Genomic DNA, 22,543 nt, shown 5'->3' with positions numbered 1-22,543 from the left:
CTTCAACTTTAAATCTTTCAATTCACACTGATATTTACTATTTTCCTTATAGACCACTATCAATTAATGATATAGAACTTTGAAAGCACAAAAAAATAGCTTTACTAATTTTACTTGAAATCAGAGTGCAGCTGACCTCTCCTGCTACCTCTACCTGATTTCTTTCATCACTGTCTAAGCAAAACAAACAAGAAGTTAAACAAAAGCTTTGTACTCCACAGATCAATACACATAGTTTATGCTATGGAGGACTGTCATTTCCTACAGTGGAAACATCATGCATCATAAATCTTGGTGGGGTGTCTAACCATTCAATCATATTCCCTCTCACTGACCTTTACTGCTCATATATATATATATATATATATATATATATATATTATATATATATATACACACCTTTGTACATGAAGACGCTCTAGTGAAACAAATTATTTTTTCAAAAATTTCTTTCATGAAAATTTTCCCTGCTCATGCACTTCTGCAACTTCACACATTTTGCAAAACAACCTGGAATACTTTTTAATGAAAGTCAAGAACATTTCATCCACAAAAACATAAATACACTCCCTATGCAAATACAGCCAAGACCAATGTCACTGAGAGTCTTCACCCTGAGCAGCAGTGAAATGCGATTTCGACACAAATAGCAAGCCACTTTTGTCACTGTCATTTCAGTTATACACAGGAAACATGTCTGCATGGTGTTGCAACAGTCAAGAATAGAGGATTCAAAAGTAAAAACAAGTGATATTGAGAGGTTAGTGCTGAATCCACTGCACTAACCACTCCCAGAGTACAGAAATATAATGAGATCTGTGTGCAAAGGCTGCTGTGCTTCATTTGTTGCATGTGTCTTTCCGGTATGTGGTCTTCTAACATCACATTAACTTTCTATAAATTTCAGTTGCAGTAAGTCGTTTATAGACTTAACCTTTTCATATGTTCAAGAAACCTTGCAACCTGTGCAGGATATGCTGAGAGCCTCCTGAAAGTGATCTTCCCTAATGCCACTGGTAGATACTAACGTCAATGTTTGAGTTATGGAGCAGCATAACTCAATCACAGAGGGATAAATCAAACCCATAAACTTGCAGTGTTTGAAAATCATGCAGTATATATTTAGCACATGTTAATTTTGGCTCTATGTGCAAAGAGAGGAGTACTGATCCCTAAATACGACTGTGATCATACTACCTGAACAACTTTGACAATCCTTACCCTATATGAATACTTTGCAATGTATCACTAGTGAAGATGAAGTATAGTTGTTACATCCCTTCCTTTCACTTTGATATACGTTTGAGAGACTGTGGGAGGTATATAATAATAAATGTCGTTTGCAATTTATTGCAGTTTTTCCTTCTTCCTTATGAAAATAGTTATGCAGCTGCTAAGAGCAGCTCCAGTACTCAGAGTTTAACTGGTGTTTAGCAGGCTGCGGGTTTGGCTCCAGAGTAAAGTTACTAGGTCTAATATAGATACACAACACTGTTCTGGTAAAATGTGAACTGTTTACTCAGCCTAATCTTCATAAATTTCAAAACTTCAGGGGCATTGCAAATGTCCTCTTGTACTCCTGCACCCTCCTCCTGCATCCTGCATATCTTACTGTCACATTCTTTTCCTGGAGCCCTCTCCATTCTCGTCCTGCTAAACTGTGATAAAAATTGATGAGAGCCACCCAAATTAAACTGAGGACAATTATGACAGCCACATGCAGGGAACTTAATTGGTACATCTCCATTTTAATTAATAAAGGCTGTCAGCTTGACAAAGATCAATAATTTGTGTCGCTAACTATAGTGTCAAAATTGATAGGTGTAATTAGAAACGATGAAAGCGTTATGCAGTTTTTGTTTTAATAGGCTACACTTGAGCAACTAGACATCATGACACTTTGCCAGCCTGACTCTGACACAGCCAGAGCTCAGTCTGTATTAGTCCTGCTCAGTGACCAAGGCAGTACAGGCAAGGACAATTTAGCATATTCTAATAATTTACTGTTATTATTTGAAGTTAAACACCAAAGATTAGGTACATTACTGCCAGTCCCTTTTTGACAGAGTCATTATGATCATTTCCTCAACATCTTGATGAACATAATGCACATTTACCAAATGCAATTAGCACTTTCACATTTGTCTTAGTAAAGTGCATTAATATAGTGAGGCTGTGTTTGAAACACTGAGCACAGAATGTGATCTAGTGAAACTGACATTAAGCTATATAAACTACAGTTCCAGGGCATTTACATTTAGATTTCTGAAATGATGTAGCTACATGACTTTTTTCACCAAGCAGCAAGACAATCAACGCTAACAAAGTTAAACACTTTAGTCTTGTTTCCTAGACATGGATTAAGCTCAGTATTGGATCAAACTGCAGTGCCAATGTGGTTTAGTATGGCCAAATTTCCAAAAGGTACACATAGGCTTCCAATGGCAGACAACCTCCAATGGAAAATGAGTTATTGTTTTGCTGTTTTGCTGAATGATGAAACAAAATGTTCGTAGATGTTTTTTGGCCCCGGTTTTTAGGCCAATTGATTTATGTGATTAGCAACACCGTTTTTATATAACAATGAAACTAAGAATATTGTTCAACATGTTAAGGGCAATTTCACACTAGAGTTATCTCTGGTCCTCTTGAAAACAAACTCCAGCGAACTCTGGTGCGGTCCGCTGCTCACGTGAAAGCTATCCGCTCCCAGTGCCGCAAGTGGGGTTGTGTTATTGGTTCATTTTGTAATGTGACTGTTTCATCTTTTCGAGTTACTTCCCTTTGTAAGTTTTGTGATGACAGGAAAAAGACTGTTGTGGACAAAAAGCACTGCTCTTTGCCGCTTGAGTGTTTGTGTCCTAGGAAAATAATAAAAAGCAGCAAACAGATGAAACTAGTGCCTACAATTATGCAAACCTGCACGCAGAAAAGTGACGTATGGAACTGCACAATCGATCCACAGTTTGGATGGAATTCTTGTGTGTGAAAGCAAACCAGGGGTAATGAGCCCCTACCAAAATGAGCCTAAAATCAGTCCTGGGTGCAGACTCAAGTATTGGGGGCAAGTGTGAAAACACCCAAAAAATGCTAAGAAGAAATTAACAAATATAATTAAATTAAATTAAACTAAATGTGATTATCCAAAATATCTTCATACCATATACTTTGGGGCTATTTTGTTTTAAAAATACACAAGTATGTAATGTTTAACCCTTTACAATCTCAGGCTTATTATCTCCTACGTCTTATTATTCCATGGACTAAAATTCAAACTGGCAAAGTTATTCTTATTATAAAATTATTATAGAAAGCTTATGCCAACCTGCTGGCAGTCCTGGTCTTACAAAGAATTTTTAGATTTTTAGATTTAATGTATTCAATGTGTAAAAATGTACCATTATAATATTGGCAATGTCCAGCAAACTTCACAGCCAACCACCAGCAGATTCAACAAAGAGAATCCCTACATTCAGTTTGCTGTCCAAATTGTATTCTACCAGTTTGTTGCTAGTTTAGCCAATTTGATACGTATTTCAAAAATATTTCAATCACGGTGTGATTCGGGGAACTCACAGAAAAGAAAAGCGCTGTGTCCAATCTGATAAGAAGCCGGAGACCAGTGGGCTGCTGAGAGAAGTTTACTGTGGGTGAGCTGGAACATGTCCAGCATCTTAGAAGTCCAGGCTTTAGAGAGAGGTGCTTTTCAGATGCTAATCACATGGTCCCAAAGCTGTACTCCAAGCACAGTCCCTTTTGGAGGGAAATTATTTTATTTGGCAGACACTGAGCTTCTCTTCTGAGAAACAACACTTTTCAACCTAAGCCTCCCATTTCTCTGCCTGATTCACACTCTGCTTCAACGCTGTATGCCCTACTGTTGTACTAAAATAGAAAAAAAGAAAGGGAAAAACCTAATCATAAAAGAGGAGAGAAATAAAGCCATAACCATTACCGCTGGTCATATGCATGTCTGAAAGGTCGCATGAAACCCAGTGTTTTGCTTCTATTCATTTCCTGAGCTCAACACAGTGCTGCTAAACAGCAGGCTCAGCGAGGGGGTTTTTGGGGAAATCTACAATACCTCTGATAATGCACTCTATGAGGCATGCTTTGGAACAGCGCCAAGCAATTACCGCTTGTTGTACAGACTCAGTTAAGTTCGTGTTTTAAGTTAACCTTGGGTCAGCAAAGCTAAACTCACTTGCTTTAACTTATTCCAAAGTGAAATGTTTGATTGAGCACAGCTGACTAAAGACTTTTGTTGAGGCCCTGAATCTGTTGAGAGCCTGCTGTTGTTTTTAGTTCTCAATAACAAGCAGAGTGTTTTTCGGTACTTCCCCTAAACCAAGCTTTACTTCCTCAGGTTGCAATTAGTTGTCTGAAGGCTATTCATCAAATTTTCAGAACACCAATGCCACAAGTCAGATCGCCAGCTCTTGTTACAATTGGTCATTTCCTGCTATGGGGAAAATACATAAGCATGAAAAGAACAGCAAAGGCCCACATCTGTTCCAGAGGAAGGACAAAGGTATCTGCACATACAGAATGCCTTGGGCAGATTAACACAAAGCAATGCAGGCCATGCAAACAGGAACAGTAAACCTCAAGTGCGACCACTTTCAAACTCTAAGATGTAGCACCTAAAAAAACCTTTTCATAAAATTGTCTCTCTAAGGAAAGCAGTGAAAGGGAAAATGGATCAGTCATCACATTTTTTTATTGATTTCTTTTTGCAAGGGCTGTCAGAATGTTTATGCTGAATTAGTCTAAACAAATATGATGAGCAAGGCTATTCAGCTCAATAATGAGAACCAAAACAGCTGACAAGTGAGTGAAAGGTGCACCTCCACATTCTCCCAGTCCCACAGACCTTCAGCCCTCCACCAATGCACATTCTTTCTCCATTTTACAGTAACTGAAGTGCTATACACTGCAACTCACTGAGTTTAAAATGCTTCTGTATCTAGGTTACCATTGACTGGCATGCAATCACAAGCTCAAGGGTGTGTGGCCTATTCTTTTCAATCACAATCTGAGAGGGCAAAGTGCACTTAAATTCCTCAAGGTCCAGGTTCTCAGCCTCCAACATTGTAATTGCTATGCGCTCTAAATTCAATTCTTTGTCCAAAAAAAATTAACAAAATACAGTTTTAATAGAATGGACCGCCATTTCAGGGTAATAACACTGTCATCCACTTTGTCATCCAAGATTACTCCTTATGTCAGACTTACATCTGAACTTCTGAACAGAACTTAAATCTAATCCTTCAGTTTATCATGGGACATGTCACCATTCATGAATTCAAGTCCTGCGTGTTCAACTAATTTCACACAAAACACTACAATCTTAGGGGCTTTACAGGGACTTAGGCCCATACATTGATTACGGTCCATGTTAAGAGCAGAAATGCTATAAAAATATGCATGGGGTTTTGGAAGCATGACAGTATTACTATGCTCTTCAGGAACTGAAAGAAATCTGAAAACATAACATAAACACAAAAGATAAACACACCACAGTATCCATTACTCATTCTGTGTTTGTCTGATGCCTCCTGCCAGAAGAAAGCCACAATAACCCATGTGGGAAATTACAGTTGGAATATAGTTCTGTAATCCATCTAAAACCATGTCTGAAAGACTACAACAGCTTCTGAACAAGTATTTCAGAGATTTCTGCTCTCTAAACAAATTCAGCTCTTCACTCGTTAATCTGGTTCCCCAGAAAAGTGAGCAACTGGGTGGATAAATCACTGTCATTTCCAGGTGCAAAGTTAAAACTGGTGAGCATATGTTTTCACTGATGCACTTGGAAATGTAATTGTTAAAGGACACAAAAACAAATATACTATTACAAACTGTTCTTTTGGAAATGTCACACCGAACGCTATGTAATTATGTAATGGATAGCAAAACATGAGAGTGAACACTGGATGTAAACACTGAGAGTAATACAGTCTTGTCTACAAGGCAGAAATATGAAAGCCTGAAAATATTTTACACTTAAGAAATATCAGTTCAAAACAGGGTTTTAATTGTGCACTACAGAACAGCATCATTTCAATACTATATACCAACTGCTTAGTTCTATATATTACTGTTTAGTACTGTATATCTTTGGTAATTTAAAGCAAGTGATTTCTATAAACTTAACAGTTGACATTAAGGTGAGGCTTTGCTAATATGTATTCATGAAGTTTCACTGGTACATCACAGATAGGGACATTTAACTTTGTGCTGGTATACATGTGGTAAATATGCCTGTGTAAAATAAAACATTGTTAAATAACTACATTCTTAAATGACAGTTTGTCTCCACAATGAAAAACAGAAAAAGTATTGTATGAGGAGACGAATTATTCAACAACAAATAGATATTTAATAAGTGTTGACTAAAGTAATAGAGATATCAAACATTAGGGGTGGGAATCTTTAGGCACCTCACGATTCAATTCGATTACGATTCAGAGGGCTGCGATGTGATTATAAAACGATTATCAATGCATCTCGATGCATCTTTTTTTTCTATACATGATTTCTATTTTCTTACTGTCTGAGGACTTGGTAGTTTTAAAACAAAGTATTTGTAATGATCCATAATGCATTTATGTCCAATTAATTTTATTAATAAAACAAATGGAAGTGATGTGGCAAGTGAACTAGAAGGCTCTGATTCACTGCTGTTGTTTGGAGACGCTGCTGCCACTCATCTGCGCTAAAATGTGCTGTTACGGTGAAATAAGATCCAGTGGTAATGGATGTCAACGCAGCACATTATATATTCTTTAGTGATTTTATAACTTCGGTTTTGGTCTCGTGATGGGGGGGGGGGTTTGAGGGCGAAAGACTGCAGGTCATGTAGCAACGAGGTTTTGCCGAGCTAGTAGCGAACAAAAAAGGAAAAGAGAAACACAGACAAACATTTGCATTTATAAGCAGCGCACTTGGTTTCCTGGTACATTAAATATGCAACGAGAGACTGTCAAACACTAACTAAAAAGTTGTGAAGATGAAGTCACTTCTCTTTCTAATTTTGCCGTTCCACCTTAAATCACTCTCAGTCAGAATTTAAGGTGGAACGGGAAAGTTCAGCAAGAAGCTGGCGAATGAGAAGCCACTTCAGTCTCGTAAAACAGCCGAAAGCTGAGAGACAATTTACAAGAAACTATTCAACTTTTGAGGAAAAGTTTTCTGGCAGAGATGGAAGAAAAGCGGCTGTAGCTGAGCTAAAGCTTAAAGCAGAGCAGAGTAAGTCTGTGTTTCTGTTTATATTGTTTAGCCTAAACTAGGACATTAACACATACTGAGACATACTGGACATAAATGTTGCGGCTCCCAAGGTGGTTTGATTTTTGTTGAAAAGACAAAATGGCTCTTCTTAACATTTGGGTTGTGACTCCTGACCTAACCTAGGCGCTGCACTTACCCACTTCCAAGTTCCGCCCTTTGCGTTCCGTCAACATTACGTTATAAATTAAATATTTAGAAAATAGATTTTTGACATTTGTGAATCGATTCAGAATCGTCCACGTCTGCATCGCGATGCATCTAAGAATCAATTTTTTCCCGCACCCCTATCGAACATGATATCATCATTTATATCAACATGAAAATGAATGTGCCATCTAAAAATTCAAATGGCCACCACTTTACATAACAACTGAAGATTTGCATAGAGAGAGAGTGAGAAATAAATGTTAAATGTATGACTAATGTGATCTCCTATCAACGCTGCCAAAGTGAGCAAAACAACAGCTAGAATGTGGATCGCTAAACCTTTGAAGATCAACATTGCGCTTTCACTGCATATACGGTGCACCTCACAAACCACAACTAAACCGTGATACAGGCCTGGGCCTTCCCCATGGCTTTCTGCCACATGTCAAACATGTGACATTTATTTTTCTGTCTGCAGATTTTTTTTATGTAAGATTTAACAACAAATAGGCCCAGTGATTTTCCTTCCAAAGTGTATAACTGTTGTTTATAGGGGACATCTGAGCCTCAAAGATCACTCCTTCACCGATCTAATTACAGCCTTAGGTAATATAAACACCAGAGTGTTAATGGTGACAAATCAGTTATGAGGGTAAGCCACACTTTTGAAAAATATTTAGACACAACTTCAACTATTGTGTTACTTCTTGGTAGCTGACTCTTTTGTAATGTTTGAATTCAGTTTTCAATATTATAATGATTTGATTACACATAAAATCTTACGGGACCTTCAGAAAAATATACACAGCCATCAGAACACGTGTACAAGCTAACACACACATACATTATATATATATATATATATATATATATATATTTCTGGGTATCTGTCATATCATAGATTCTGTCTATATGCTGCACTGAATGTCTTTTCTGTCCTAAAATTGTCTGCAAATATGTATTTTCATTCAGAAAGAACAACAGAAAGCCACTTTTAGAAGCATCTAAAAAGTAGGCATAGGTTCAAAGCAGCTGATGGACATTTATGCTTGCTGTATGTGTGCAAAAATATAAACAACTCTCAGTAATAACAGCACGTGTTAAACCCTGTAACAGCTCTGATGCAATCAATACTTCTTAATGAAACTGACATTTATAACAAAGTAGTAGATATTTACAAGTAAAAACATTAGGCGTGCTTAGGTAACACCCAAGTAATAAATAAACTTATGCAAAAATGCCTTTATGTTCTTTTCTTTTTTCCCCTTATTCATTTTTTTGATCTTTATTCAAAGCACTGGTCTGTGAATCTGCATCTATATGAACATATGGCTTTGCCAATGTACCCAATAAACTGCTCATGTGATAAATAAACATAAACTTTACATCAACTACGTAATGCTACGATTACAATATGTCAAACATGACTAATTAAGAAGGTTAGCAGTTTCTGTCAAATATTAAAGTTGTAAAAAAAATAAACAAAATTAATAGTGATAAATAGTCATCACTAGTATTTTGGTTCAAATCTCTTCAATCAGGGTGTACAAAGTGCACAGATGAAAGACGGAAAAGTAACCCAACACCACTCACATTCATGTATTGGCTTTTCTTTTACACTTTCTATTGCCAGCGAGGGGCGCTGCTTCTACAGTGCGATCCTACCTGGCATGAGGCACGTCAATGCTGGAGGAGACCACCTTGCGTTTCTGCTCCAGCAGAGAGACGGAGCGGGTGTGGTCCTTCTCCTGGTCCAGTGCCCGGCCTGTCCGTTTATGCTCCAGCACCCGGGGATCCTCTCCCCCCTCTGGGCTGGGCAATGTGACCTCGCCCTTCTGCACAACACCATTCTGGCTCTGTGCTTGCCCATCCCGCTCACCGCCGTTACAGGAGCTCTGCTAATGGAAAACACAGACACAGCCCGCTGAGTGGAGGAAAATATCTTCCACCCATGCAACATCTCTCCTTTTCCCCACATAAACACTTTCACCCCTGAATGCAATGCCTGGGACTACAGTCTTGTTTACCTTGCTGGCAAGTCATAATACAAACGCCTACTGCAGTGTGTTTGTTTGCAAATGAGAGAGTAATGGAGATGCACACCAGCAAATTCTGTGCTATTGAGCTGTTAGTGTTTAATACTTGTATCAATGCTTACACTGGAGCAACAAAATGGATCAAGATGTTTCCTCCCCCAGTTGGCAGACCTATTTGTTTAGTAAAGGGGAGCAGTGCAGAAGAGGATCTATGCAGTTTTTTTGCACTGCTAACAAAGAAAAATTAAATCCTTTTTCAACTCTGTTTTCCCCATTGCATAAAAGCCATTGGCAGCTACACATATGCACAGATGAGCTTTACTCCTGCTCTGCATAGCAGCCATACATGTTTCTACTACACTGTAACTAAACTCATTACACACACGGAGTAAGCAAGCTAAAAGATGCACAAACGCACTTGCAGTACAAAATACACCATTCAGATCACTATCTCCCATAAACATGAGTCATCACCCAGTTCATCACACATGATTCGAAGGTAAAGACACATGGACTGCTTAATAGAAAACCTGCTTCAATAACTCTTTCACCACAAAAAAGGTAACAGTAATATACAAGTCTTAAGTGATTCAATTCAATGTTCCAATGTTTAATTTAAACAAACCACCATTTACCTCCCAGAGAGTATGATATGATACTTCACCAAAGTAAGACATAAAAGACAGGGTTCTGTTTATACTTTTTCAAGAGATTAAGTTAGAATTGTCAAAGCAGTTTGTGCTGTAAAACAGCCTTTCAACGCCAAGAATCAGCAAGTTGCTTTCACAAGTTTACATATAAAATTAACGCATTAGTCTCTCTCTCGTCCTTAGTCATGCTCCTCTCATTGCCTCGTTCTCTTTGATTGACAGACAAAAACAATTCCTTCCTTCAGGCGCGTGTTTGTGACAACTACAGCGTTAACACCCAGTGTGGCGCACACTCTAAAATGATCAAATAGGCCCATGGGTCATAATTCAATTGTGTCAGTCTCAGTCGAGCAAATCATAATCCAATGTGCACAGACACACTTTGTTTATCAAAACAATGTCAAGGCCTTAATCAAATTAAGCATGTCTTCATTCTATAGTATTAATTGGATGTGAAAGCATGATGCATAAAGATGAATGATCCATTATTTTATTAGATCAAACAAAAGAACAACGTCTCCCTGCCTGTGGACTACCTACATGGAAGACTGTACAGTGGTTCACATGCAGGGCCATTTTTGTACGCTTCACTGGGGCAACAGCAGGGCACACATTTAACATTGATCAGTCCTCACTCTGTTTTCTGCTACTGCTTTGGTCTCATCTAACAAAGAAGCACTTAAGACTGGTAACTGCATGTTTATTTATCCTGTCCAGTCAAGCCAATCACAAGTTACGGCTATAGATAATCTGTCTTTAAAAGGCACTTTAGGAATCATAGCAAACACCACCAGCATATCCACTTCATGCCTGTATTGGTAATATTACCCATCCATTATGGTCAAATCTATGCTGAGCCCACATTATGTGGATAGCTTTCAGAGTCTGTATTCACCAACCATTTCAGTAGTACGAGTTTTTGTGTCTACGACCAGAATAAGTACAGAGAAATCTGACCTAAGCTCAAAGCTCTACCTCATTACTGCTTTGTAAATACCAGCCCAGAACTAACAGATTACTATCATCAGCAAAAAGCTACCCTTCAACCCATTAATGACTCTAAACCGCAGAAACAAAAATGGGAGGTAGAAAACAGCCTGCCTTTGTCTTCGGGGCTCACAAGTATCGGCACTCAACTTAAAGCCCCTCCCTGCAAAACAAGTCAACAAGTGGCATTCCCTCAAGCTGAACAGGGCTCATTTAGGATTCCAGGCTCCCTGCCAGGGCCACTGATTTACAATAGTCGTCCGTTTGAAGCACTTCGTTTCACCAGCTCACAACGGCAGCTGCTCAGGGATGCTTTCCCTCACCTGAGTTTCACATCCTCTACCACCTCCTACTTTTCTGCACTTCTTACAGTTCAACGTTTTTGCTCCTGAGCTATAAGACAATAAACTCTTAAGTCTGAATAAGCTGCAGCTCCTCTACTCAGGTCTCAAATAAGTGCCTAATTATTTTATTGGCGAGTGGAGATCACAATACCTTGTTTAGTGCAAAACGGCAAAGATGTCTGGACTAAAACACCTTTGATTAATGCTAATCTTTGGCAGGATGCTCTAGATAACATCCTGGACAAATAAGACAAACACAAAATATGTAATTCTGTCAAATATATCCATTCAAATCCACCAAATTACACTGGTGAAGATACTTCTCATCTGGTCAAATGCACAACAGCTTGTGCTGCTGTTATCAATATATATAGATATTTGGACTCTATTTTTGAGCATTTTTTCTAATGTTTTGTAGGATAACAGGCTGCAATTTTGCAATGAAGCCAATTAGGTCATTAAAAAGTCTTTGTTCAGCCATCACTTCCAGATGAAACCTCATCCTATACTGTGTCATAAAGGCAAACGCCGTAAAGCACTGCGTTTATTTCACACATAACTTATTATTTTATAATAAAAACGCGGGTTTAAGAAAGACTAAAGCAAACACAACGGCTTAAATCTCTACAGCAGTGATGCATTAGCTCACATCACCGTTGTGCAGAAAAGCATCACCAGCCGGCTTGGGCGGGCGGAGGACGAAGAGAATGGAGGTTGTTATGAACAAACACAGATGCTACTGCTAGACTGGCCAGAATGCTGCAAAGCATGTCGGTCATCACCCAACACAACACACAAACAGCACGGAGCCCGTGATCACGCTGAGCACTGCAACATGTATTTTCCCACGTTTGCACCTACTATGCATTCATAACGCATTAGGAGCATGCATTGCTTCGTGCACCGTAAACACAGTGCCCGTTGTTGACCCAGGCTTAGAGCAGAGGTGGCAGTGATCAATGCATACATGACCCGGAGTTAGGGGGGACGCTGCAAAGAAAAACAAAAGCAAGCATGAGCTGGCCACCACATACCTTCAGGCTGGACTTCAGCGGTCCCTTGGCGGCCATCTGAGCGGAGCCGAGCGCGATCTCCTCCTCTGAGAATTCCCTCACGGTGCCGTCCTGCATCAGCACGGTGTACACGCTGCACCGGTGGCCGCTCGAGGCGTCCCTGCTTTCCTGCTTGACGGCCTGCACCACTCCGGCGAGCGGCGCCGCGTGGCCGGCTGGAGCCGGCGCGTACACGCGACTGCCTACGACGGAGCGCTTAACGAGGCGCCTGGTGTGCATGACTTACGGACGCGACGTTGGATGCATGGATGCGTCGTTAAAAAAATAAAACGAAAAAAAAAAACAAAATAAAGAAAACAGGTAAAGGTCGAAGTCAGGACGATAAAAGCCGCAACGGCAGTGGGCTGAACGCGAAACGAACACGAGTCGACGGGAACATGTTGACGTTAGTGAGCCGCCGCACTCCTTTCGGTTCCCCGTTTCGGTACTGCAGCGGAGGCGACCACGACGGGAAACGGCATACTGTAGTTAAATAACACAGAACGACACGTTTGGTTCGATTACCGCCACAACCAGCAACCGTTATCCTTCTTCTTTTTCGACCCTGTTTGTTTTTCTCGCCGATCCCCTTCAAGCTAGCGAGAGCGGAGGAAAACACGGAACGGCACGGCGGTTTAGGACCGAGCAGGACACGGTCGATTAAACGATGAAAAAGCGCAAAGTGGTCGGAAAAACGTCGGTTTACCTCAGGAATTTAACATTTACCGTGCCAGCGATGGGTGCTGTCCACGTCGGACGTCGTGTAAAGCTTAAAAAACGCCACTAAAAGCCGAATTCAGTCGATGGGGGCGAGAAAATAACCGCTCCGATCCGTAACGGCTGCGGCGCGAGCCGGAGCCTCTTGCCGGCGGAATGCTGCCTGTAAACATGTGCGCTCGCGCGGCACATAGATACGCGCTCCCATTGGCCAAGAGCGCACACGCCTTCGCGGGCTTTACGTTCTGCCCACCCGCATTCCGGCGAACCTCGGTTCCAGTGCTGGGATTGGCTGGTAGTATCCGCGTCGTGCGCTACGATTGGCTAGTGTCTCGTATTCACAAGCAGTGGACGTAAATGACCAGCCAGTCTATGGCGAAGGAGGCGGAGCTCTCCGGAATACAGGTGGGGATAAAATAACGCCGCCTCTCTGTGTCAGTTTACCTCCCAACACACCGCAATGTTAGGCTGAAAGCGAGCTCCATTCAAAACAATGACGCAAGGCCAGAGAAGAGAAAAGCCGAGGAGGGCGGGCGAAACGATTACCGAACGTGTTTATCCTCGACTAGACTAAAGCACTTGGCGATGGCGAGACGATAGTCCGTGACCTGTGGCTGTGTGGGGAATGAAGGACGTGAGCCAAGGTGTTTGAAATTAGCGGTAGACGTCCATTGTGCCCCACTGTTTTTTTGTAGCAGGACTGTGCCTGCAGCGTAGTCGTGTTTCAATGTTAGCCACTGACGGCCTGTTTGGTAGGGCTGTAACGATTCAGAAAATTTGCTGTTCGGTTCGTTTCGATACAGCTGTGTTTGGATTCAACACGTTTTTCAATACAGCAGAAATAAGCAGTGTCTGAAAATGTGCCTTATATTAGTATGTAAGTGCTTCCATTTTCAGTTTATTAGAGCATTCAACTTGTAAAAGTAATATTTGAAACACAATTTGTGCCTTGTACTGTGTCAATCTGATGCTCTAGTCACAAGCTAATATGTTAGCCCCAAGCAATAATAATAATTACATAATACTAAATAATAAATACAATAATATATACAATCATAGTCTTATGGTCCACTTGTGTACCATAGAGTTTTAAAGCTACAGTACATGTAGCAACAAGCTAATATTGTGCTGAACAATGCGATATGGTGCGGTTCAATTGAACACAATATAATACCTTTTACTGTTACATCCTTAGTGTTGTGCTACTGAAGAGAAAATGGGCACTTTGGTTTCAAAACTCACTTCAAATACGTTGTCCTTTGGCAAGGACAGACATAAAGGGTTTGTTTTATGTCCACAGGTGGAATGATGGTTTTTCTCATTTATGAGATGGGAGTGCTGTAGATACACAAAACCACACAAACTCTTTTACTGGTCCAGCATGACTGCAGTATTTAATTGGCAAGTGATACTTTAAAAAGATTATGAAATAAACCAATGCAATCATACTTATTTACAAATAAAATACACTGAATTCACTCTGAAGTAAAAGCAAAAGTATACCAATGGAGTGCTGCGATATTAAATAACTGAAGTACCCTTACAATACAGAGCTTGTACCAAGAAAATGTACCATTATTGCAAAACAAACACACAGACAGCATTGCATTTTCACCAAAGGGACCCGAGCTGTTCTGCCATATCCATAAACCACACTTTAAGCAGAGTGACCTCTCAAAGAGTAACAGCCAAGTGACTTTTTTATATGAACACAAAATTGGCAGAATTCCCTTTTGACATCCACAGCGCATCCAAAACACCTTCACAAGTTTCTGTGCTTTATAAGCCATGAGAAAACAAACTATAAAACACGCTAAAACCTTCATTAAGGGAGGGTAAATTATTAAAATATGTAAAATCGTACTATATGTTAAACTGATCAATAAAGTTACAAGTATTTACAGGTTACTCTTGGCATGTAACTCACATGCAGTGTCTATGTGGCATCCTTTTTGGATTAAGCTGCTTATTAAGAAAAAAGAGCTTCATATTGAATTGTGTACTGAAAGGAATAGTTGCCAGGCAAGCGCTATGTGGCAGTACCATGGATTTTCTTTTGTGCTTTACTAGTTTTTGACTGTGTACCTACTATAGGAAACAAAAATGTCTCAAAATAATGCATTTGATATGCTTCATCAATACCGCTGCATTAATAAACAAACTTCTGCTAATTAATTTTGATACACATACCATTAAACAGGTATTTTTAGCGGAAATTAAAAATATACTCAACATCACAAATAATTTATGAAGAGTTTACAGAAGTTTACAACACATCAGCAACAGATATGGTTTTACCATGATTATCAGCCTGATAAAGAAGTGTAGCAGGACTATACGTACCATAAGAGGTGATTTCATCTGCACATAATTAACCCCTTTCACCATGAACTCCATGGAAACACTGATTGTGACTGCAACTGGCATAACCATAAAAAGTTCAGTTTAGCTTTTTTTCCGATATGTGCTGTGCAATTTACATGCCGCTTGATGTCTTTGATTCTGAAGCTGTAAATGAGTGAAGCGGATGTATTTTTGCCTGGGTGAGCTGAGGACACTGTGGCCTGCACCTCACTCAGTGGGACAACACAGTTCCCAGCAAAGCCCACCTCCAGCAGAGAGCGCACTTACTAGTACACACTGCATGAATAAAACACCATAACTACAGCACTGCGGTGACACGTCCATTTGTGGTACCCAAACATTCACATAAACATCATATCCTATTATTCTTCAAGATTAATGTGGCACAAAAAAAAACTTCATTTCATGTAAGTATCTGTATCTCCAACAAATGATAATCACACAAATTAGAATAGAGGATGTGTCAATTACAAGCACATTTTAGTGCCACTGCACATCTGGAAGATGTTTTACTAAATTAAATTTTAGGCTAAATTGCATCTGCTTACACAAAGAAAAAAGTGATGCACTGAATTTACCTGATTCAAAGATATACATCATTTCCACATGTTTAAAATACATTACGCCAACACAATTATTGCCTAAAGCATGTTAACTGAAAGACTAAACTGTGATGATGCAATATATTGCATTCATGTGGAAATTTAACAGAAGTGAATCAAGTAAATACAATGCTTCAGTTTTTTTCAGTGTCACAATGAACACAAATGTGGCACCACGTCGGCGGTGTGCAATCATGCGTGGTAGATAAGTGCCTAATTGAACTGGTATGAACCACGACCCCACTCCTAAATATCAATCAGATGAGCTGCTGATGCAGTGCTGTTTGAGTTTGTAGGCCTCTGGGAGTCAGTCAGAGCCGGGATGTCTCCCTGTTTAGGCCCAGCTCTCCAACGCTCTCATAGTCAGGCTCCGCCTGTCCGTCCCTCTGCTGGCCCTCCTCTGCAGTTTTTGGGATCTTGATGGTCTCGTACCCAGGGTCTACATTCTCTGTGGGCTCCTCTTGGGGCTGCTCTCCAGGGGGAGATGGGTACACATCCCGTACTGTTGCGTACAGATCGCTGGAACTTGACTCTGGCATCAGTCCCTTGATTTCTGCGATGCAGCTGTAGTCGTTTTCCTTCTCCTCCACCGCTGGCTTAACTACTGTGGAGTATACGGCCAGTAACTGCAGGCAAGAAAACAGTGATTAAGGAAGATATCACCCCAAAGAGTTACTCACACTGTAGTTCTCCCTCTAATGCATCTAATTATCAGAAGGCTGTAGCAAAGAAAGTGATGTTTAGGGCTGTGTTTAAAATATTCATACAGCAATAACTTGTGGTGATATTGACTTAGTGATGGCTGTATCGACTTCTGAATTTACTTTTACACAGTTAATGCACCAGTGAAATGGATAGTGCATTGAAACAGCACATGGCAAACATGTACTCTAATAGTTACGGTTTAGGTCTATTAATATCTGTACAAAAGGCTGCATTGGAGAACAAGGCACTTCATTCTGCCTGTCATGCGTTCTGGATAAAAAACAGCACAGAATGAAGGTCATTCATTAGTTTATCATCTGTGTGATGAAGTGAGTATAGCTGTTATCTGTTGTTAAGGCATGTATCATCCTCATTAGTTGTGTGTTTGAGTTAGTTTCTCTTTCAAACATAGTTTAGGTCAAGGTTATATGTTCTTCCGTGCTGTGATTAGTGCTTAGAAATTAACACATTGGTTGCATGTTTACAAAGCTGCTTCGCGTTTCAGGGCTGTTAAAAACTACATCACAGAGGCAGTGTGTGTTGTGTTGTAAGGCTGTGAAAAACTAAACAGCTGATGTTACTGTGCCGTATGTGGTCTGTGGCATGACAATTTTGTTGTTTGCTGATAGCTTTGCAGCCGCAGACTCTTTCAGACATGCATACGGGCCTAAATACTGTCCACTGCCTCACAGGCTGCTGCTGCCTCAGTGATTAAAAGTGCAGAAAGTTCTTTCACTAATATATATTCACTAAATACACTATATATACACACTATATACTATAGTATAAACTATATATTTTAAACTATGTATAGTATATGTAGTTATCCCAGTATTATTTATTCATCATTCTTGTAAAAGCATTAAACTTAAAAAAAGTAAACATTTATACAAAAAAGGCATTACCATTCTCACCAAACTTGTTTATCATTACTGCTGAAATTGTTTAAATATATTTTAAGGTAAACCTTGACCAGAAATGTAAGCTGTATATCTGTGTGTTTTGTCACTGCATTGTGTCGTTTGGAGTTGTTTGTATCGTTATATGCATCAGATCTTAATGTAGTTGACAATATCCAGCCTTAGTGATGTTAGGGATGCTTATTAACCCCCAGGCAAAAGCCTGCATGTGGACCCTCACATTAAATCCTTACTACTACATACATTGCAGGTTAGTTTTTAATGGTAGTTACTGAATAATCTAATCTAATACCGAATAATAAGCCTGCAGTTTCATGGGTTAATAATCTCTATAATCTCAAAAAAAAAAGCTGCACTGAAAGAGTTATTCTTAGGTAGCAGTAACCTTTTTACAGGAAGACTTACCTCCCCAGCTGGAGTTACACCGTTCAGTGGTTCAGGAGTACTTGACAATGGAGAGTGCAGCTGTAAGACAATGAAACATTATCTTAACAATGAGAATTTGTCTTTATATAACCCTTAGAAGTCTACAGTTACTATCATCGTTCTATACATTCAATTTAGATTACACAATTATTTGAATGTACTTACATTTTTAATCGCATAGTTATATTTCATTAAATAATTAAGTAATGAAAGGTTTGCACTACCAGCGTTTCTCTTTGTTTTCATGCAAAAAAAATGTAAATATGCAAAACAAGAAATGTATACAAAACAAAACATTTCATTACACTAAAATCATAATAGCATATCTTTATTTCCTCTTAACTTTGAAAATGAAAATATGACATTGATTGAAAGTTTAGAATCCACACTTTTCAGAATTTCTCTGCTTGTTTCAAAAAGCCAACAGTGAAAAATAATGAATATAAAATACATCATGCTTTTGTTATCCCCAGCAATATTTGCAACTTTATACATCCACTGTGATCAGAGTGAAATGTAACAATGCATTTGTTACTTAACATTTGTCTGTATTGTTCTGTGTTTCTATTAAGGAGTGTAAGCAGCTCACTAACTATATTCAATCAATAACGAACGCCTTGCCTGTCTGGGAAAAATATCAATCTTTGTGCCAGTGATTACTCCATCAGGGAGCGTACAGTGAAAATGTACTTCACTCTGAATGTGCTGAGATTAACCTTAACTACATAAGCTTAATTTGAAAATACGATATTCAATTTGTATGAAGAAGCAGTGAAGGGTCATTTCTGAGATATACTCCACTTCGCCTCTGTGAACTTAGAACCGGTTTGCTCTGATACAAATTAGTCATACAGCACAGGCTCAGAGATGTGCTTTGATATTGGTTTAATTAGCAAAGCAATTAATTTAATAGCCTTTGAGCCCTTTGGTGTAGCTCCACAAAGAAAATTTCACCAACAAATGCCTTTAACAGCGCAGCTTATCCACTAATTCACTCTGTCCAGCCTACTGTATTAATTAAAGCACTTATTCAGTTGATAGTATAAGAAGTGCATGTTCATAGTCATGTCACAAAAGCCAATATGCTTGGCTGTGTCAAAGGGGTGTATGAGAGTGCAATGACACACAGGACATTAAGAATGACAGACTGCTGATGGAGGGCACTTGCTGAGGGGCTGTGGCCTGGAATGCGGTATTCAATTGCGTCAGTTAATGAAGACAAGCGCACTTTCAGAGTGAGGTCTGCTCTAACAGAGAAGCCTTTTCCCTTTAGCAACACACTAGAGCGCTGACATGCTGACATGAACAGTTTATCTTCAAGAACCACTCTCAGTCCATCACAGCAGCAGCAGGCTGATAGCGGGGCTCCAGACTTTCTTCTACACCGCAACACACACCCTGACATTCTGGTCAGCTCACACACAATTTATGATTTAACCCTTTAAACAACATGGGTCCATACTCTCTTACCTACATGCATTATAAATAATAGTTACATTTTACATTTTATTCTTATAGTTACTGACTTGCTAATTCAATTCAATTTCTGATTTTCTGTGAGCAGATCAGCCAATAATACTATCAAAGGGTCAGACATGTTAGTTACCCAGATGGAGAGACACAAAAGGTGGTATGAAATTCTTTAATTAATGCTTTAATTAAGATGACTTTTACAACCAGATGACAGTAACGTCTAAAGTTTCTTCTAAGATTTATTTAAACTCTGTAAAACAGAGATTATTCAATAATCTTGCAGATCTAAGCCACATTTATCAATCTTAAGACTTATTATTTAGTAACTGCTGGGTAATTACTATAAAACTTGTGAGTTATATAGTTTTTAAAGTAAATTTATATAGGTTTTAGTGTAAATATCTGACCACATCATTCAAATAGATTCAAATTCTTTAGGAAATGGGTCAGTGCATCATGAAATGTTTAATTTTTTCACCATCATTGAATTATAACTTTGTTACAATATTATATTTAAAGATTTTTTTTTTTATATATTTGGTAACTACTATGAAAACAATATGTAACTTACGTAGTTATGAGAGTCATGGATGTGTGAGCCCTCGCGATTTATGATTAACTTAATTTTCATAAAAAAAAAAAAAGATAAGCTGTCATTGATGGAAGGAGCACTGAGCAATCTCTGATCACATTTTTATAACAGAAACTGCTTCCTATCTATAGCCTTACATTCCCAATAGTCTTTCAGTAGTTACTGAATAATAAGCCTACAGCCTTTTCAGTACTTATTTTGCGCTTTTTTAGTGCTATTTTTGAGTTCAACAAATGTTTAGAGGTACATGAAAGCAAATTTGACTAGTGGGATTACCTATCTCCCAGCACGCATTCATGAGGGCTTAACTAAGTTGCATTTGATATTTGTCTTTTAGACAAAGAAAACTGGGACTCCACTTTTCGTGGTGATTACCTGTTGAGCTGCACCTCATTAAATTGTTCTCCTACTGGGAAACACACAGCCTTATCCCAGAAAATCTTACATGCCGCCATATATAACAGAACATGCATTAACATAATGTAAACCTATTACTCTGTGCGTGTGTGTGTGTGTGTGTGTGTGTGTGTGTGTGTGTCGCCACTACCTGTCAGGGCCCCCATACAAACACAGACACACTCCAACTCATTCATCAATAAGGAGGGCTGTCAGACAGACAGTGGGCAGCTGGAACCTCCTGTTCTCCTCACACACACACACACACACACACACACTCACAGCCGCAGCTTACTGTAGTGCACGCGTTAGCAATCACACACACACACACGCTGGCAAGCTTAGACTACCAGTCAGCCACAGACTCACCTCTTGAGGGTGGCTGATTATTTAATGATTATTCCTGTTTTGTTCCTAATTCATCACTTTATTTCCTTTTTTTCATTTGTTTATGTCAAGTTTCCTTATGTCATTTGTTTCTGCTCTGTGTTGTTATGATTTTACTGTTACTGTTAGCATGTCTGTTATTTGTTTTTTTGTTCAAATTCCTGCTTCCCCTCATCCCCCCAGTTGTCTTTTTGCTTGGTTAAAATAAAGGTTAAATAAATAAAAAAATACATTTTTAAATGCAGTGACCATCAGAGAACATTATCTTAGATACAGAGTGCCTTAACACCATTCCAAACAAAGACCCTGTATTGACTGAATGGAAGGAATGCAGCCTGACATACCACTCATTCTTCTATACTGTACATGCACTGTGTGCACTTTTATTTATTTACACTAGAAGATTTTACACCTTCTGATAGACGCTAAACTGAATTTCATTGGCAGCACTCTGTGCTACGAGAATAAATTTCTCTCTATCTGTCTGTCTGTGTCTATCTATCTGTCTATCTATCTATCTATCTATCTATCTTACTGTGCAAAAGTCAGAGACCACCCCTATTTATTTAACTTCCAGTAAAAACAGCCATTAAGTACAAGTTGTTCATTTTTCAGCATCTTTTTCAGAGCTGTCTTCTCACAGTAGACAGACTGTGGATTTTTTCAGATCTGAATCAAGAGTGGAGCTTGATTTTCTCCTCTCTCTTTCTTTTTTTCGTTCTGTTTATCTGATGGTGACTGCTTTGGAGGTCATGCATGGTTGTTAGAAAAAATCCCAATAGAGTCTGGCTGCAGACGTGCACTCTCAGAGAAAAACTCCTCCTTTTTTCACTTATTTTTCAATGATCTTCCTTTGATTTCCCCTTTCCTTAAAATGATCTTATATCTTATATCCTCAGAAGTATTTTTAATTAATGTTTTATCCTTATCCTGTAAAGCTAACATTCTTGAGACAGGTTTTGTTTCTGACAGCGACAATATATCAGTTGAGGCATTTATGCTGAGATTATTCTCCCCACATTTCTGATGCAAAAGGAGGATACTTACACTTAAATAAAGCAATGCGATCGGTCTGCATAATCCCAGTTCAAAGAATTATAATAGGAGTATGTGTTTATTTTGGTATATAAAGCATTACATGAATCTGTTTCTGAGAGTGTGCACATATTTAACACAACAAAACAGACTAAACAAGCATGATCGACTTTTAACAAATTCAAGGAATCCCAGACAAGCTCCAAATGAGCTGGACAGCATCTGGCTATGTGAGATTAATACATCCCCAACACACACACATGCACTGTCTGACTGATAAGACAAATCACCACTGCTCTGTACACACACACACACATGCAGAGCTGAGGTGCATATGAAGCAGTGGAGGTCAACCCTAAATCAAGCCCAGGCCATATGGGTGTTGGGGGAGGGAAACCACGAATGGGAAGCACCAGC

At 39.2% G+C, this 22,543-nt stretch overlaps 2 protein-coding genes across 6 annotated transcripts in view; both read right to left on the bottom strand.

Annotated features, from left to right (window-relative positions):
- Positions 1-13,377, bottom strand: part of znf704 (zinc finger protein 704) — a 29,262-nt gene extending 15,885 nt beyond the window's left edge. For 2 of the 3 annotated variants that reach the window (XM_036566317.1, XM_036566319.1), the window contains exons 1-2: positions 12,492-13,377; positions 9,106-9,338 (exon numbers count right to left, since the gene is read on the bottom strand). In XM_036566317.1, the coding sequence (XP_036422210.1) occupies positions 9,106-9,338; positions 12,492-12,749 (491 nt within the window). In that variant the 5' untranslated portion in view covers positions 12,750-13,377. The remainder of the gene's footprint in view (positions 1-9,105; positions 9,339-12,491) is intronic. The other variant, XM_036566318.1, reaches the window with a different exon arrangement.
- A 1,213-nt stretch (positions 13,378-14,590) lies between these two features.
- The window catches only part of pag1 (phosphoprotein membrane anchor with glycosphingolipid microdomains 1), a 64,627-nt gene continuing 56,674 nt past the window's right edge, over positions 14,591-22,543 (bottom strand). For all 3 annotated transcript variants that reach the window (XM_036566316.1, XM_036566315.1, XM_036566314.1), the window contains 2 exons: positions 18,223-18,282; positions 14,591-16,818 (listed from right to left, as the gene is read on the bottom strand). In XM_036566316.1, the coding sequence (XP_036422209.1) occupies positions 16,504-16,818; positions 18,223-18,282 (375 nt within the window). In that variant the 3' untranslated portion in view covers positions 14,591-16,503. The remainder of the gene's footprint in view (positions 16,819-18,222; positions 18,283-22,543) is intronic.

The sequence above is a fragment of the Colossoma macropomum genome, unplaced genomic scaffold (assembly GCF_904425465.1).
Source record: "Colossoma macropomum unplaced genomic scaffold, Colossoma_macropomum, whole genome shotgun sequence".
Lineage (NCBI taxonomy): Eukaryota > Metazoa > Chordata > Actinopteri > Characiformes > Serrasalmidae > Colossoma > Colossoma macropomum.
Note: the sequence above shows the minus strand (reverse complement) of the source record. Positions and strands in the feature narration are given on the sequence as shown.